Here is a 16,538-nt window from a genome sequence, read left to right on the forward strand (position 1 = left end):
TCTATCACATTCAAGACAGCCAAGGCTCACCTGGCCAGACTGGGTTTAGCTTGGTGGTAAATAGATAGCTTAGCAATGTCATTTTAAAATCCCACCAAGATAAAACTGGATAATGATGACTGAAAAAAAAAAAAAACAACACCAAATTGACAAGGTTAAAGGAATATCAAAACAAATTCTAAGAAAAATTAATATAACCAAAAAGTCTTTAAGTAACTCATCCTGTCTAAAAACTTAAATTTCTGAAATGCTTTTTAAAAATAAAGCCAAAAATGTATTAACATATTAAAAACTCTACCTGAGTCACTCTTAAGAATCAGTAATAAACTCTCAAATCTCAAAAAAGCAGTCTAGTGCTTGGTAGACTGAAAAGAGTATAAGGCACACTTCACCCACTATCACCTTCTAGAACACATCATTGCCACCAACCAGCCTCAACTGTGGCATAAAACCCTTCACTTTTTACCTAAGGAAAAACTGTGCTAGACAGGAAGGCCCCAGCCCGGTAAAAACTGCTATTAAGGCTCCAACAGTAGTAAAGGAAAGAGCAAGCAAGAACACTGATACCTAACTTCCACAAGGTACACAACTCTCCTGTCTACACACATTTCCTGACCCTGCTTTCACATGTGCCTTCTGACTAAGGCCTCCTAGATTCCAGATCTAGATTTACCACTTCCATTCTCTCCTGTCCCTTGCTTGCCTGAACAGTATTGTCAACAGCCTCCATTTAGACTCTAGTCACGCACAGTAAGTATTGTTGTACTGTGTTCCCTAAGTACACCCTCAGACCTGGTTACTGTGCCCTAATAAGCTCTAGGGTTTACAATATATTTTTGAAAGCCTGAAGATTGAACGCAGGGCCATTCATCTGCTAAATATACATCTCAGCCCAATTTTTAAAATAGATACTAATCATATTCTATTAAATCTTCTCCCTAAACAGAAACAAAAAAAATACATAAAATACAAACCTGTTTTTTTAACTAAAAGTTCTGATACAACACTAATAAAATCCAAAATAAGTGATTTTAACAATCTACATGCACACTCTAGCTGGTGTCTAATCTGTGGCCTGTGGAATGCATATATACCAGGGTCACTATGAATATAGCCAAACATAAAACTGTGAATGTACTCTAAACGTTGAAAATGTTTTGAAAATGTTGAACCTCAATTGTGCAGCTCTCAAGTGTGAATGTCGTTTATGACAATACTGTGTCAAATGTGAAAGGTTGGACACATCTGCCAGAACGCTGGCTAATACTATGTCAACTTGATAGAAGCTAGACTCATTAGGGAAAACAGACTCTCAGCTGAGAAACTGTCCCACCAAACTGGGCTGTGGGCAAGCTTATGGTACATTTCCTTAATCTATGATTGCCGTGAGAGGGCTCCCCTAACTGTGGATGGTGCCACCCCTGGGCTGGCAACCCTAGGTGCTATAAGAAAGCAGACTGAACAGGCCATGTGGACAGAGTCAATAAACACCATTCCTTCAAGTTCTCTGGCCTTCAGGTTCCTACTTGAGTTCCTATACTGACTTCCTTTGATGACAGACTGCATTGTGGAAGTGGAAGTGTATAAACCCTTTCCTCCTCAGGTTGCTTTTGGTCATGGTATTTGATCAGAGCAATAGAAACCATAATTAAGACACACAGCTAATTTTATCACTAAACAAGACAAATTAGGAATACTCTACCATTTCTCAGATCAATAATAGTGAAATACAGCCCTAGGACTAAATTTAAAAATAGAGGGGAGTTAAAGACTATTAAAGAGCTTCTGATTCCAATGACTCCACTTGAAATCTTAATCCTTATGTGGCAATTGGATGGGAAAACCCTTGTCCATCTAAAAATATGCTATAAACATAATAATGATTAGGACAATACTAAAGGGTTATAATGACTTTTTCTTTAGAGTATCAACCAAGTATATTTTATATATCCTAATTCTCAAGTCATCCCACCAACATGTACAAAAATGCAGTTATTTAAAAACATGACACTTGAAGAAAATTGTCATCAATATCTCTTAATGATGCTTTTTACCTTTCATGAGTCATAACTACAAATTTCCAGATTGGTGAGCATAAAGTTATGTCTACACATGATCCACATGAAACATCTGTGATTTTTATGAATCTCTAACCTTTCCCACCAAAAATTCACTGTGTAGACTTCACCAACGAATAAGGACAGAATTAAAAACTGTCCTTAATTAAAATCTGTAAAATAACAAATTCTGTAACATTTATCAGACTTTTTATCAAATGAGGATTAGTCATTAAGAAAGAATAAAATAATGAAACAGAGTCTAAACTTTATAACCAAACTAAACTTACCTCTAAGTTAGTAGTACTTAAAAAGCAATATGTAGAAAAATTATACAGGAGCCAAGTCTCAGAAAAATTTTGAGTTTTGAACTTGTAGTCCTCCTGCTCTGGTCTCAGAGAACTGAGATAAAATTTGAAGACTAACCACTAGTATTCAGAGTTCAAATCAAGGACTGTATCTCTACCACAGTATTCTCTAATGTCAACACAACAGTACTTCTACACTTACCCAAATGAAGCAGCGTAAACTGAGCTGCCAGTTCCTTTGCATCCTCCAGCGTTGTGCAGAGTTTATCTGGCATGAAATAACTCTGGGATCCATTTGCAATCGCAGGAATAACTATCTTGTACACCAAGAGTACTTTTCCATCCTGACTGGTTGTTGAATATAAATAATATTCTGGTGGTGCCCAATTATTTTTGTTGCAGTAATAATCCAAATGCATCACTGCAGAATTAAAATGATTGGATTTTAAAGAATACATACTAATTGGGGTCAGCTTTGTTCCAGGAAAAAAAGGGTAAGTACATCTCTCAATCTCAGGGGGGCTTGGACTATGCTGACCATTGAGACGAGCTGGGAGAGCTGGTGCTTTGCCTAGACCTTTGGAGTGACTCTCTTCCTTGTTAGCATATACAAGTAGGTTTTCAGAATTGGGACTGATCTGGCCATTAAGATGCTGTCGCCAAGTATTTTCCTTATTTACTGGCTTTGCCAGGGTTACCTCAATACTGGCTCCATCAATGCATTTTCCATTCATAACAGACATAGCAGCCACTGCATCTTCTCGGTTGAAAAAGTGAACAAATGCATAATCTCTAAGTTTCTTTACGCGTTCCACTGCACCAGGCTTGAATTTATTGAATTCTGCTTTAATTGTTTCCTCTGTAGTTGAGATCATTAGATTTCTTACATACAGAACTTTAACTCTCTGCATGGTTTCCTCATCGACTTCTTTCTCTGGATCAGCCCAATCTACCTGAATGGTGTGGCCCCAGAGTTGAAATGTTCCTGAAAGAAATATGCATGAATTAATTTGAAGGTAACTAGAGCAAAGAATGCCAAGTCTAACGAGTGGCACATAATTTCTCCAAGTAAACAGAAACTCAAAAACATATCAATAAATCTGAATAACCACTTGTGCCTATTCACACCAAAGTTTTTATTAAAGCAAACCTAATCAGAACTTATGACAGACTTTAAGAGTTGCTAAGACAAGACTTTAAATGTTAAATAATTAATTAATGCTCTCTGGATTTTACTAAACATAATTAACCAAGTTATATACACATTAAAGTGTCAGTTAAAGTACAGAAATGTTCAGGAATTAGCAAATGTAACTCATTTAGCAGGAACAATTTCTTGTACCTTAATCATTTAATTTACTTCCCCAATAAAACAATTCTTTATTCCTCTTCATGTGGCATTATATAGCTTGCTAATAATGTTCTAGTTTACTGATGCTTTTCCCAATTTATAATGGGATCAATATGTAAAGCAACCTTTGAAAGGCCTATCTTACCCGGAATCAGCTTTCTCCTGGCCATAGCAGCAGCTCTGTGGGACTCGTACTCAACAAAGGCAAACCCGCGGTTCTTGGTTTTGTCAGTTGCACTTGGATAAACAATCACATCCACAACACCTTCTGTAACTTTCTTCATTTCATCCAAAATTTCTTCCTTTTTCTTTTCTTTGGGAATTGCTCCAATAAATAATCTGCAATTATCCAAGCTTACACACACACCAATAAACTTCCCTGGTCGAATCTCATAATTGTTAAGAATCCGGATAGCTAACTGGGCTTCTTCTTTAGTAGTATACATCACAAAAGCATAACCTCTATTTTCCCCACTAAATTCCATCATCAGTCGAAATTCATATATCTTCCCAGCTCTTTCAAATACAGGAACCAATTCATCTTCATACATATCACGAGGTATTTTTCCAACAAAAACTTCACAACCTCTAGGGGGAGGTGGACCTTCCCAACCTGAAAAATAAAGATAAACACAACTAAAAAATAAATTCTACAAAGCTATATTCATAACTGAATCACTTACTCACTCAACAAATTGTCTACAAACAATATTCTGAGTATTGAAGTGCAAAAATAAATGAAATTCCTTCCCCTCTGAAGCTTATGTAACAAAACCTTACAAGACAATATAAATGATAAGATTCTGTGAGGTGATGCTATAAATAAAATAGGTAAATCTCTGAACACAAAGTTTATGCACTGACCTAAGAGAAACCAAGAGTTCAGTACAATGATTATCAGGGAGAGGAGAATCCAGAGAAAAGGACAAGACAGATGCCTGCCTGCCTGCCTAAAGTACTCCATGGAGGAGAGCCGTGGCGAGGGACGCAGCAGCTGATGACACTAAAGGCGAGTTCTGTGGAATCACTGTGAGAGGCTGAGCAGAGGGAGTGCAGTCTCAGAATGGGGAGGTACTAGGCCTACTGGATCTGGCTGTACAAGTGCCAGGCCTACTCACTGCTCCTCCAAATTCCTCCCCAAGTGACTTGTCTGTAATGCCTTGAGCATATTTTTCCCTAATGCTCTGAATCATGATTTAGATGTCAATCCAAACCAAGTTATTTCTCAACCACTTCTTAAATAAGAGCAACATTTTAAATAAAATGTTTCAAAATCATAAATTATGGCTGAAACTGGTTGGCATGCTTGTGGGGATTAGACCTCATTTAAATGACTACATTAAAGACTTAATTTAAATGTGTATAAGCAAAGCCCCACCTGGAGGAGGACCACCAAATTTCCTTTGCCCATTTTCTTGGACCATGTTGTAGCCAGTCTTTTCCATGAGAGCCAGCAATGCGGCTTCATTCTGAGTGCCAGTACGTACTTTATTGCATCCATTTGTTCCATCGGTGTTTTCTTCATTCATGGTTGCAATTCCTAAAACAAAGTCAAATAACTGTAAGCTCATAGCACAGCTCTCGGAGTATGGGGAGCATTTCTTTGAATTGCATGAAGCCACAGAGTTGTGGCTGACAGGTATGGTGACTAACCATACCTTTAAGGTCTGCCCAAGCAGTTACCAGCTCCACTACAACAGAAACTGGAAAATTGTTTTTCAAGCTACTCTTCTATTAAGCAGTGCCTTTAGATAATCTAAGTAGGGGAAAGGGAGGAAAAGGAGAACAGAATAAAGAAAGAATGAGAAATCAGAAGTGAGAGTTAGGTAAAAAGAAACCCACTATGTAGCAAAATACATTTCCATCAATGAATCCAAGGTCGCCGCCAATCTACACAGCCAGGATTTTAAATACTTCTGTCATATGGTCCAACTGTATCTTTTCTGTGAGTACAAAGACCACACGTGTCAGATACACATGACCTTCATGTTCTCAGCAATCTTCAAGAGTTTCAACAATTTACAGAAACAAAGCCTTCATATCTACCCATTTGTATCTACTAGAAGTTACTAGAGTGAATAGAAACACATAATTACCAGTCATCTGAGAAGAAACAGCAGCTAATGTGATATCCAATTTTCATTAGCTTAAGAGACTTTTATTTGCTGGATGAATGGAAACACTCTTCAGCATCCTATGTTTATCTATGTGTATCTATATCTATGGAATATCTATATGTATGTGTATGATTTCATGTGTAGTGCTGAGCATGCTCACACATATCTATGCATATGGGAGCTGATAATCAACCTTGGGTATAACTACTCTGGCACTGGAATTACAAGTACATGCATGCCACCATGTCCAGTTTTTTGGTTTTTTCTTTAAACTCAGATCAAACTTAGGTTCTTATACCTACATGACAAGTACTTTTCCAACTGACTTAACTCTCTACTGTATTTTAATTTCTAAAATTACCATATTTGTATTTCCAATGATCAACACTGTAGTCATCTCTCACATAGCATTATTATAATTAATTAGAAATTTTTTAAATTCATATTATGGAGAGTACACTGAAAATTTTCTTGGCTGCAAATATAATCTTCCTAATTATAAAACGGAAACCCGGCCACTGTGGTATAGCATTGTTAGAATTCCATTTAGTCCTTGGCCATGCCACCTGACCATGTCCAATCTTGTGTAATCTTAGAAGCTAAGCAGAGTGTGCCTGGTTAGTATTTTTAGATGAAAGAAATAAAAATTTTAAGCCAGTACACCTAAATTTTAGCTTTTCTTCCTATACAGCTTTGACAACTTCATTTCCTTACACATTATTCATTTAAACTTGCCAACACAAGTTCTCACAGACTTCTTTTTTAAGGTAGACTAACACTGTATGTAAAAGGGCTACTAAAAATATTCACAATGATCAAATAAATCCCTTGATACATATTAGAATGGCTGTATGATTATCTTTTAAGTGCTCACGGTGCTGACATAGGTTGCACTGTTTTTCAGAAACAACTTTCATTTCTCAAAGTGGTATAGATGTGAAACAACAAATACAAACTCCGACTGACTACATGTCCTGGAGCACAGGTTCACAGTGGGTTCTGGAGAGAATGGGACTGGAAAGGAAACAGTTTACTCTAGGGCAGCAGATCACATCATAGATACTGCATATCAGATATTTATAATTCATTAACGGTAGCAAAATTACAGTTATAAAGTAGTATGGTGGGATCACTACATTGTGAGGATCTGTGTTTAAAAGTCGAAGCACTAGGAAGGTTGAAAACCACTGGTCTAGAGCACAGCACCCATCCAGCGCTTTAGTGCTTCAGAAGCAAGCAGGCATCTAGAGCAAGATGGCTTGGGTCGTAACCTTCCTTAGTGTACCTCAGTTTCTTCACCTACAATATGCTGATAACCCTTTATTATTCACAGAAAAAGTTTATGAAGAAAAAAAGGTAATGTTTGACAAATAAATCAGCTGATGACTCAGTAAAAGGATTAGGACTCTCTTATCTTAAAACAACTATTCAGAAATTCTATTTTTTACATATATTGAAATAGTTCTTATCAATACATATATGCAAATAACTATAGAAACTAGTTATTCAGTTTATCTGTACAATAGCTGACTTCAAAACAAAACTGCAATGCTAGTTATAAAACAGGCAAAGAACAATACAATGTTTACTTTTGTATGTTTATTATAAATACAAAGGCATTAATAAGTATTATCTCTAATTGCTACAACTCATAACAGCTATATGCCTTTATAATAGAAAGGAAGGAAGGAAGGAAGGAAGGAAGGAAGGAAGGAAGGAAGGAAGGAAAGAGAGAGAGAGAGAGAGAAGGAAGAAAAGGAATGAAGTAGGAAGAAAAGAAAGAAAGAAACAAAGAAACCCAGAGCAACTCTACTGTCCAAGACCCCAGAGCCAGAAAGTGGTATATACAGAATTCAAAACCAGGTCACCTTGATCTCAAATTCTCACCCTTGCCAAGAAAATTATTCTGACATACAATATCTTGTGTACTGAGTAAAAGTAGTTACTGAGTACCAACTGTGTCCCTTATTTCTGGGATATAACAGTAAATTATCACCAAAACCTCTTGTAGCTTATATTCTAGTTCAGAAAACAATCTATTCATAAGTCATATAATGTATAAGAAGGACAATGTTACCAGGGGTTTAGGATAAGGATATGTGGCAGTTGGAGGGTGACAGAAGACAGGTATGATGGTTAATACCTGCGAGTGGTGATCCCTTTGGGGACTGAATGACCCTTTCACAGGAGTTGCCTAAAACCACTGGAAAAATACAGGTTTATATTACAATTTATAACAGTATGAAATTGCAGTTATGAAGTAGCAACAAAAATGATGTTATAGCCAGGGGTCACCTCAGCGTGGTGGCGCACACCTTTAATCCCAGCACTTGGGAGGCAGAGGCAGGCGGATTTCTGAGTTCAAGGCCAGCCTGGTCTACAAAGTGAGTTCCAGGACAGCCAGAGAAACCCTGCCTCAAAAANNAAAAAAAAAAAAAAAACAAAAAAAAACTATATTAAGGGGTCAAACCATTAGGAAGATTGAGAGCCACTGCTGTAGAACCACTAATGAGACAAATCTCTGTATCCATTGTGAAGATTTCTCTGCGTTAATCTCTGGGCACACCTGTGAGGGATTTTCTTAATTATGTTAACTGGCTGACTATGAAGTGGGAGGTTCTGCCTTGTATGTGGGATATCTTTCCAAGAGTGGCCCAAATATCAGAGGCTCTGAGGAAAGTTTTTGCTTTATGCCAGACTGCATTCACATCCTGTCCTCAAGACCCTCTATACTAATGCTGTCACTGCTGCACTGTTCACTGACATTGGAACTCAGCTTCTTGGCCTTCCAACACGGACCAAAGATGAGTGGGTCTCCATGAATCCTCCAGGTGTTCTTCACCGGATTGGGACCGCTGAGTCATATAGCTATGTTGACTGAGAAGCTATCAAGTTCTTGGCCTCTCCAGTGTGAGGCTAGCCACTCCTGGACCACCAGACTGTATCATGTAAGCCAAAATGATAAATATCCTTTGGATCTATGTTCATTCTACTGGTTCTGTTCCTCTAGAGAACAGTGTACAATTTTAAACAGGACAGCCAGGACAGGCCTCATGGAGAAGAGAAACAGGAATGCTTTCATCTAAGAATCAAAGAACCTACTCATGCACCTATAGATAAGAACACCACACAGAGAGAAACAGAGTCAGAGAGAGAGTCAGAGACAGACAGACAGACAAAGACTGAGACACAGAGACAGAAAGAGAAAGAGAACGGATAAACGTGTTGGGCATGCACAATACACAGGAAAAGACCACATGAAAGTAGGGGAAAGTGTTCAGGACAGTAACAACCTCCAAGGCACATTTGCCTTTTAAGCTGGGTACCCAAGTGATTTCATATGGAATTAAATGAGAATCACTGAAAATTGTGAGCACAGAAATAATTTGTCCAGTCTTAAGGATTATGTAAGTGGAATGAGGAAGGTGACAGAGATAAAATCTGAGGAGCAACGTCTAAGAATCAGTCTTGTTTAAAGGTACATCCTAGAGAATTTTCAGACTTCATGGAATGAGCCAAGATCAAGGACAAGAGCAAACGCTGAGGCAGAGCGCTGAGGCAGAGCACTGAGGAGGACCACTGGCCGGATTTCACGGGTGGATATAGCTCAGGGTTGGGCATATTCAATTTGAGTATCTATTAAATGATCAATCTAAAGTCTAACAAATGTTTAAGGGACAAATTTGAGGTCCTCAGAAGTAGTATGAGTCATGTTCAACTATAGTTTCTGTTTCTTACATGAAAAGGGCAATAGCTCCTCAATTCCAGCACACTATTACCATGAGGAGAAGTACCTTTGTATTAATTGTCAACTTGTCAGGATCCAGAGTCACCTGAAAACTCAATCTCTGGACGTGCCTCTGGAGGAATAATCTGGATTGTGTTAACTGATTTAGAAGTCTATCTCAATTTTAAGTGGATTGTTTGAAGTATGGAAAACGAACTGAGAAGATTCACCTCTTCTCTGCTTCCTGACTGCAGATGCAATGTAAACAACCACTTCAAACTGCTGTTTCCTTCACTTTCCAGAAAGATGGACTGTACTATTGACATATGAGCCAAATAACTCCCCTTTAAGCTGATATTGCCAGCATACTTCATTACAGCAATAGATAAAGAACCTAAACTACCCCAAAATAGCAAATGTTCTGATTTTTTAAAAGCTATAAATTCAGATTTTTAATGTAAAATTTCTAAAATTTAAAAACTGGAAACTATAAAACATTAATAGACCTCTATGAACCAAACAAAAAAGCCACAGATTTCCTATTGCCCAATCTTTGAGCTGTCAATCCTTTCCCTAGTACCTACAGCAGGCACTAAAACATCATTTCTTGAAGATCCCAACAAAAACTTTGGAAAAAAAAATAATGCTTCATTAACTGTTTGGAGTTATACTTCAAACCAGCAACTTTTTTATAACAATATTTGGCAACTTCTATGAAATTTAAATAACATGTGTACTTAGTAACCCAAGAATGTAAGCTACAGACAGAATTGCCCAGGTATACAAAGATGCACAAATTCGATGATCACTGTACATAAAAGCAGTAACTTACAAATAACTGTCAACAGATTACACAAACTGGGTTAAACATCATCATACAACTATATAATGGCATGTTGGTGGGTATTAAAGAATGGCGTGCCTAGAGCAGGAGACATGCTCAGTGGGTAAGATTGCATGTTGCTCTTCCAGTGGACCAGAGTTCAATTCTCAGCACCTACATGGTGATTCACAATCATCTATAATTACAGTTCCAGGGGATCAGATGCTTTCTTCTGACTTTTCTGAGTATGCATGTGATTGATATACATGTATACATACATACATGTTGGCCAAATATACATAAATTTAATTTAAAAACATTTTCCAAAAAGAATATCATGTATTTGTGTGTACTGAATATAGAAAAACTTGAAAGAACACTCTATAGAGAACAAGGCATTCATTACATTGTACATTGTACATACTACCAAATGTAAATGTTTGGATTTTAGATAAGCATGTATATATTCAGAGATTTTTTTCATGGGCATATAAAAATTATGGAGCAATTTACAACAAACTTTAAAACCTGCCATCATTGGTGAAAACACACCTTTTCTTCTCACTTCTCTGTGTATTCTTTTTAAAGAACTCTCTTGGGCAGATTTTCTTTATGTTTGTTTTGAGACAAGATCTTGCTACCTCTGCAACCCAGGTTTGCCTTCAACCCACAGCAACCCTCCCAAGTGCTGGGATTACAAAGCATGGCTCACCATGCCTAGCTTCCTAACGCTCCTTAAAGACATTAAAGACAAACTCCAACACATGTGCAAAGTCACAATGGACTTCTCTGAGTCTCCCTTCCCAACTTCATTTCTTATGTACCCAAAGCAATGCATACTTATTTGTGGCTTCTCAGATGTGCCACACTCTCATTTGTCATCCATGATGGTCACTAACACCATGAGCAAGCATCCTCTAGTCCCTTTGACTTGTCCACTATTCTCTTCAAGACAAAGCTCCAACTGGAAATTAGGTATCCCTCAGAGTGTTGTGATAACCAACCCCTCCTCTTCTACCTCTACACTCTCCCTCCTCCCTCAGCCTCCTGCAGACTTTAAAGTACAGTTTTTATTTCCCTAGTACTACATAGTACCCTGATACGTGATGCATATTCAATAAAGAAACTGAAGAGATATTATGACTTCACATGACTTGGATGATAGTCCATTTACTCCTTTTAATAATCCCGTGAGATAAATACTATTCTTGCTAATTTGAAAATCACTGAGACAAACACGGGTAAAATTATAAACTGTGAGAGAGATAACCATAGTAGGTATTTGTCTATGAAAATGTTCCCTCACTTCAACATTTCTACCCACTTGCATCCTATCCATCAAATTGCCTACTTTGTCAACTTTCCTTAAGATATTACTCTTCATATTTAAAAAAAATGATTCAGGGAGATAGCTCAATCAGAAAAGTGTTTGAACCTGGGTTCTATCTCCAGAACCCATATTTTTAAAAAAAAAAAAATGTAATAGATCTCTGAAGCTGCCTAACCAAACAGCTCCAGTTTCTTTCAATGAAGAAACCCAGACTCAAAATAAATAAATGGTGGACAGTGTCTGAAGAAACAACACACAGAGAGAAAATAGCTTTCATCTGTCCAAATAAAACAGAAAACACTTTTAAAATCTTCTAGTCTGGCCTGATCTGGTAGCACTTAAATCTCAGCACTCTGGAGGCGGAGGCAGGCCGATCTCTCTAAGTATGAAGGTAGTTTGGTCTATCTGGGGAGTTCTAGGACAGCCAGGGATATTCATAGTTAGACTCTGACTACAAAATAAATAAAAATTAAAAAGCAAACAAAAACTAAAACCAAACCAAACCAACCAAACAAACAAACAAACAAAAAAGGGCATCTAGTCTGAGCAGTGATTAAAAACAGAAGTCTCCAGTGTCTTACTCAACACTGTTCTAGCATGACGCAGCTACGGCATCACTAACAGCTCTCATTGTCCTCCTTTGCCTGTTTCAGACTAGGAAACACATCTCATCTCTCCTTTATCAATTTTAGGTTCATCTAACTTAAACAGAAGTAGAAAAGATCTTGAACTTGTATTAGCACTAACTATGTGCCCTTCCCTATAATCCAGGGGTAGACTGCCTATGGCCCTGTAGTGTCAATTTTAGGTTCATCTAACTTACACAGAAGTAGAAAAGATCTTGAACTTGTATTAGCACTAACTGTGTGCCCTTCCCTATAATCCAGGGGTAGACTGCCTATGGCCCTGTAGCTCCAGCTCCAGCGTATCTGATGCCTCTGACCTCCGAAGGCACCGGTGCTCCTGTGCACACACATCATACACAAACACCACACACTATATATGGGTCTATGTATCTTTCAGTTCTGTGTTGTATTTCCAAAAGAATGCAGTGAAAAAACAGACAAGTAAATATTTTTTTCAAAATATATAGCAAAAAATTACTTGTCTAAAGGACTTTCTTCTATTTGTATTCTAACTCAAACTAAAACGTCATCTGCATTATCACAAAAATTTCTCACATTATAAATGTGGGCATTATATAAAGTTTAAGTCTTTAAATTATGTCGTTTAATAATTTAAGACACAAAACCCCTTTTATACAAAGCACATTATATTTTCCTGATTTGTATCTTGTGAATATTAAATTCCAAATTTGATGCTTCAGGTGTTACTGAGCTGCCTCGTGCCAATGCTGAGCAATCTTTATTTTAGTGAGATGGGGTACTTTAGACAACATGTTTGAAAAATTAAAAAAATGTGGTCCTAGGCATCTAAAATATTTTATATTTTAAATGTAAGTTTAGAGATGGATCAGTTCAATTTCATTTTAAACCATTTCTGTTATAAATAATGAGTGTGTTTGATTGCAAAGGTTTAAACTTTTAGTATTTCACTAATGTAAAACTGACTTAAATTTAGGATGATAAAAAGAAACGAACTATTTAGAAAAATCATTTGTGGTCACAATGTACAGTGGGTTACAGCGCCTGAGAACTTAAGTTCCACCTCTGAACCCCACCAGGGAGAGAAGCAACTGCTGAAAGTTGTTCCAACTTTCATGCAAGCTGCTGCACTCACACATGGAAAATGTGTTTCAAATCACTGCAAACACATTTTAAATACTAAACACAAAAGCAATGTGCTCTTTCAATTTATGAGAGATACCTATAAATGCTTTCCTAACTAAAGACACTATCATCTATAGTGTCACATGAAGTCTTATTAATTTGAACACAGAAATCACATTTTCCCTTATCTTTTTTACCTTACCAACCAAACGATACTAAAGTTAACAGCATTAAAATTTTAAATTTACAGAAATTACTTATTTGCAATCCTTTCTTAACTTCTGGTACCTCTTAAATTTTCCACCAACAAAAACATAATATCACTGAACGCTTAAAGCTTAATTTCAACCATACATAGTTGAATATATATTCTTGGTTTTAGTGTTTTCTTACTTTATAAGGATGTTTGCACCTTACATGAGCTCTTTTATAATTTTGGCAATAATATTAAAGTCCAAGATTCTGATATAAAAATTAGCACTTAAAACATGGCCACACGCAAGAAATAAGGCATTAGTTGGTTATTTGGCAAATACAGTGCTAACAAGATCCGAATGTCCTCAATGGCACACAGTTAGTGGTTAAGACAATATTTTAAACAGGTATATTTAAAAACAAATCTGCCTATTACAGCGCTAAACTTAGTGCTTAGTTCATAAGACTACAGAGGAAGTTTCTCAAGCACCTCATTGCCCTGATTCCTTGAAATGAAAATTGCTAGTTATTTAAATTAGCCTATTTCCATATGCATATTCATAAATGATGGGATGTTACCACCTTGGTGGTACCTACAGTGCTTCCTGGTTTTAACCTAATTCCAGAAGGCTAAATGGGGTGCATTTTCAGAGTCCACTGGGGTCCCCTCTCATAAACTCACCAGGAAGCCCGTCCACCCTGCAGGAGGCCAGGAGCCTCCAGCATCCACCAGGCCCCTGCACCAGCTCCGTGATCCTCCCTCACCCCAGGCTGCACTACAAGTGTTACCCAGCCCGTCCAGCAGTTGGCTCACGACAACCACTCACTCACGCAGATCCCCTGGGCAGCCCGGCCACCTCCCAGTCGGGGCGGCGGAAAGTTCGAGGCCCGGCCCCCTAGGCACTCTGGGTGGCGCGGCGAGCGGACGCAATGGCGACGGGTGGCCAGCGAGGTCGGGAAGCGTGGCCAGCCAGGAGCCCGAGGTCCCCGGAGCCGCTGTCGACGGGGCGGCCACGCAGGGAGCCCGAGGCCCCCAGAGCGTCTGCCGACTGGGCGACCGCGCAGGGAGCCCGAGGTTCCCGGAGCCGCTGTCGACGGGGCGGCCGCGCAGAGAGCCCGAGGCACCCCCGGAGCCGCTGTCGACCGGGCGGCCGCAGGCCAGCCCGCGGACACCGCCCGACGGAGGCGCCCCGGAGCCGGCGCGAGGGCACCCCGGACTGCGGCCGTTGGCAGCGGTTTGCCGGTCACCCCCCGCAGCTCCCATTCCCGCCTCACCCCGTCGGGTCTTCAGAAGCCAGACCTAAAAATCCCTGGACCAACGAGCACAAACCGCCGCCAGAGCTTCGGATCGGCGCTGCGGGCGGAAGCAGTGGGCAGAGGAGTCGCCGCGGGGCTGGACGGGGCAGGGCGTGGCCAGTGGCGCTCGTGCTGTCCTCGCGCCTCGGGGCCACGGGCTCTTCGCCTCAGCCTAGCGTGCCTCACGTGGAGTGTTCCCCCCACCTCGACCAATCAGCGGCCGCCGGTGGGGGCGAGGAGGAGGGACTGAGGCTTGAGGCCCGAGGAGGCACTTGCGACAGGCGAAAGGGACTTGGAGTGGCACGCTCGCTGGCCAATCGGGAGGAGAAAAGCCAGTCTGGGCGAGTGAAGTTTGGCGCGTGGAAGACTTGAAGGCGTTACTAAACAAAAAGTTACAAAGTGAACTTGCGGTGCCTCCCTGAAGGGAAATGTAGGTAGGTTGAAAAAGTTCTTTGTCTGGCTGGATGGAGTTTGCAAATCTTGAACTCCTCGTTTGATGCAAAACAGGCATGGGGACTTTTGTAAATGAGGATGGGAGAGGTGGCTCCTTAATTTCTGATTTTCCTTAAAACAGATATAATGAGGCTGGGATCATAAATAACGTTAACAGAGTTTTAGCCCCTTTACGTTTCTAAGTGCCAAAAGCAATTCCAGGGCATCTTCGTCGGTTCTCACAGGGCTGGTTTTGTTTTGTTGTTTGTTTGTTCCCCCCCCCCCCGAGTTATAGTATGTTTTACAGACAGGGAAACCGACTCAGAGAGCTATAGGCATTTACACAACGTGTGCATCAAGCAGCTCGTGATATGTACTATCCCCCAAAGTGCCCCCAAAGAGAACGCTATGCGCAATACCAGGGACGCGTTGGGAACTCGGAAAGCAGTCATTCTTAAACTCTGCTCTGCGCAGTATTTTCCAAACAAGTTTGAGCCACATCTAATACACGTGTTTGCCATTGTTAAGATTTTTTTTAACCTCAAAACCTTCAAGCGGAAGGCTTGTTAAACACTGTTGGGTTTTTTTTTTTTCCCCCTCCAGGAAAGAAAGGTTCTTCACATTCATTTTCATGTCTATGAATTTTACAGACTTGGTTTTACAGACTAGCTGATTTTAAGTGTCGTAGGAACCTGTAAAAGCCAGTAGGTGGCGATATTTTATTGTGAGGTGTGAATGCGGTCTTGGAGGTAGCCTGGGGGACCACTTAACATTTCCAGTGTGTTCTCTTTTCACACCCCATCCCCAGTATAAAGGAAGCCAAGTAAACAAGAGTTTCATAAAGGTCATTAGAGCGAGGCCTTAGAAACTTGCTTTAGAAAGACAATGTTAAAGACTCAAGTTACCGAGTGTGTCCTTTCCCTCAAAGTCTTAAAGAAACTGAGCAAACTTTATTAGCAGATGTATTTTTCATTGACTGCCATAAAAGACTTGTGTCTTCTGCAACCAAAAATTAAAAGAATAGCCTTTATTTCTTAAGTTTCCAAGAAGGGGACATCTGAAACCATTTTGCTACGAGAATTCTTTAAGAATAGTCTGCAAAAATAAGAAATTTTTAGAAGCTTTATGGGGAAAGATGATCCAAATGAAGAAAGATATGAAATGTAGGTGTT

At 39.4% G+C, this 16,538-nt stretch overlaps 1 protein-coding gene across 2 annotated transcripts in view; it reads right to left on the reverse strand.

Annotated features, from left to right (window-relative positions):
- Positions 1-15,089, reverse strand: part of Rbm46 (RNA binding motif protein 46) — a 40,229-nt gene extending 25,140 nt beyond the window's left edge. For both annotated transcript variants that reach the window (XM_021196393.1, XM_021196392.1), the window contains exons 1-4: positions 14,914-15,089; positions 5,095-5,256; positions 3,862-4,329; positions 2,568-3,350 (exon numbers count right to left, since the gene is read on the reverse strand). In XM_021196393.1, the coding sequence (XP_021052052.1) occupies positions 2,568-3,350; positions 3,862-4,329; positions 5,095-5,245 (1,402 nt within the window). In that variant the 5' untranslated portion in view covers positions 5,246-5,256; positions 14,914-15,089. The remainder of the gene's footprint in view (positions 1-2,567; positions 3,351-3,861; positions 4,330-5,094; positions 5,257-14,913) is intronic.
- Between the last annotated feature and the right edge of the window lie 1,449 nt (positions 15,090-16,538).

The sequence above is a fragment of the Mus pahari genome, chromosome 4 (genome assembly GCF_900095145.1).
Source record: "Mus pahari chromosome 4, PAHARI_EIJ_v1.1, whole genome shotgun sequence".
Taxonomy (NCBI): domain Eukaryota; kingdom Metazoa; phylum Chordata; class Mammalia; order Rodentia; family Muridae; genus Mus; species Mus pahari.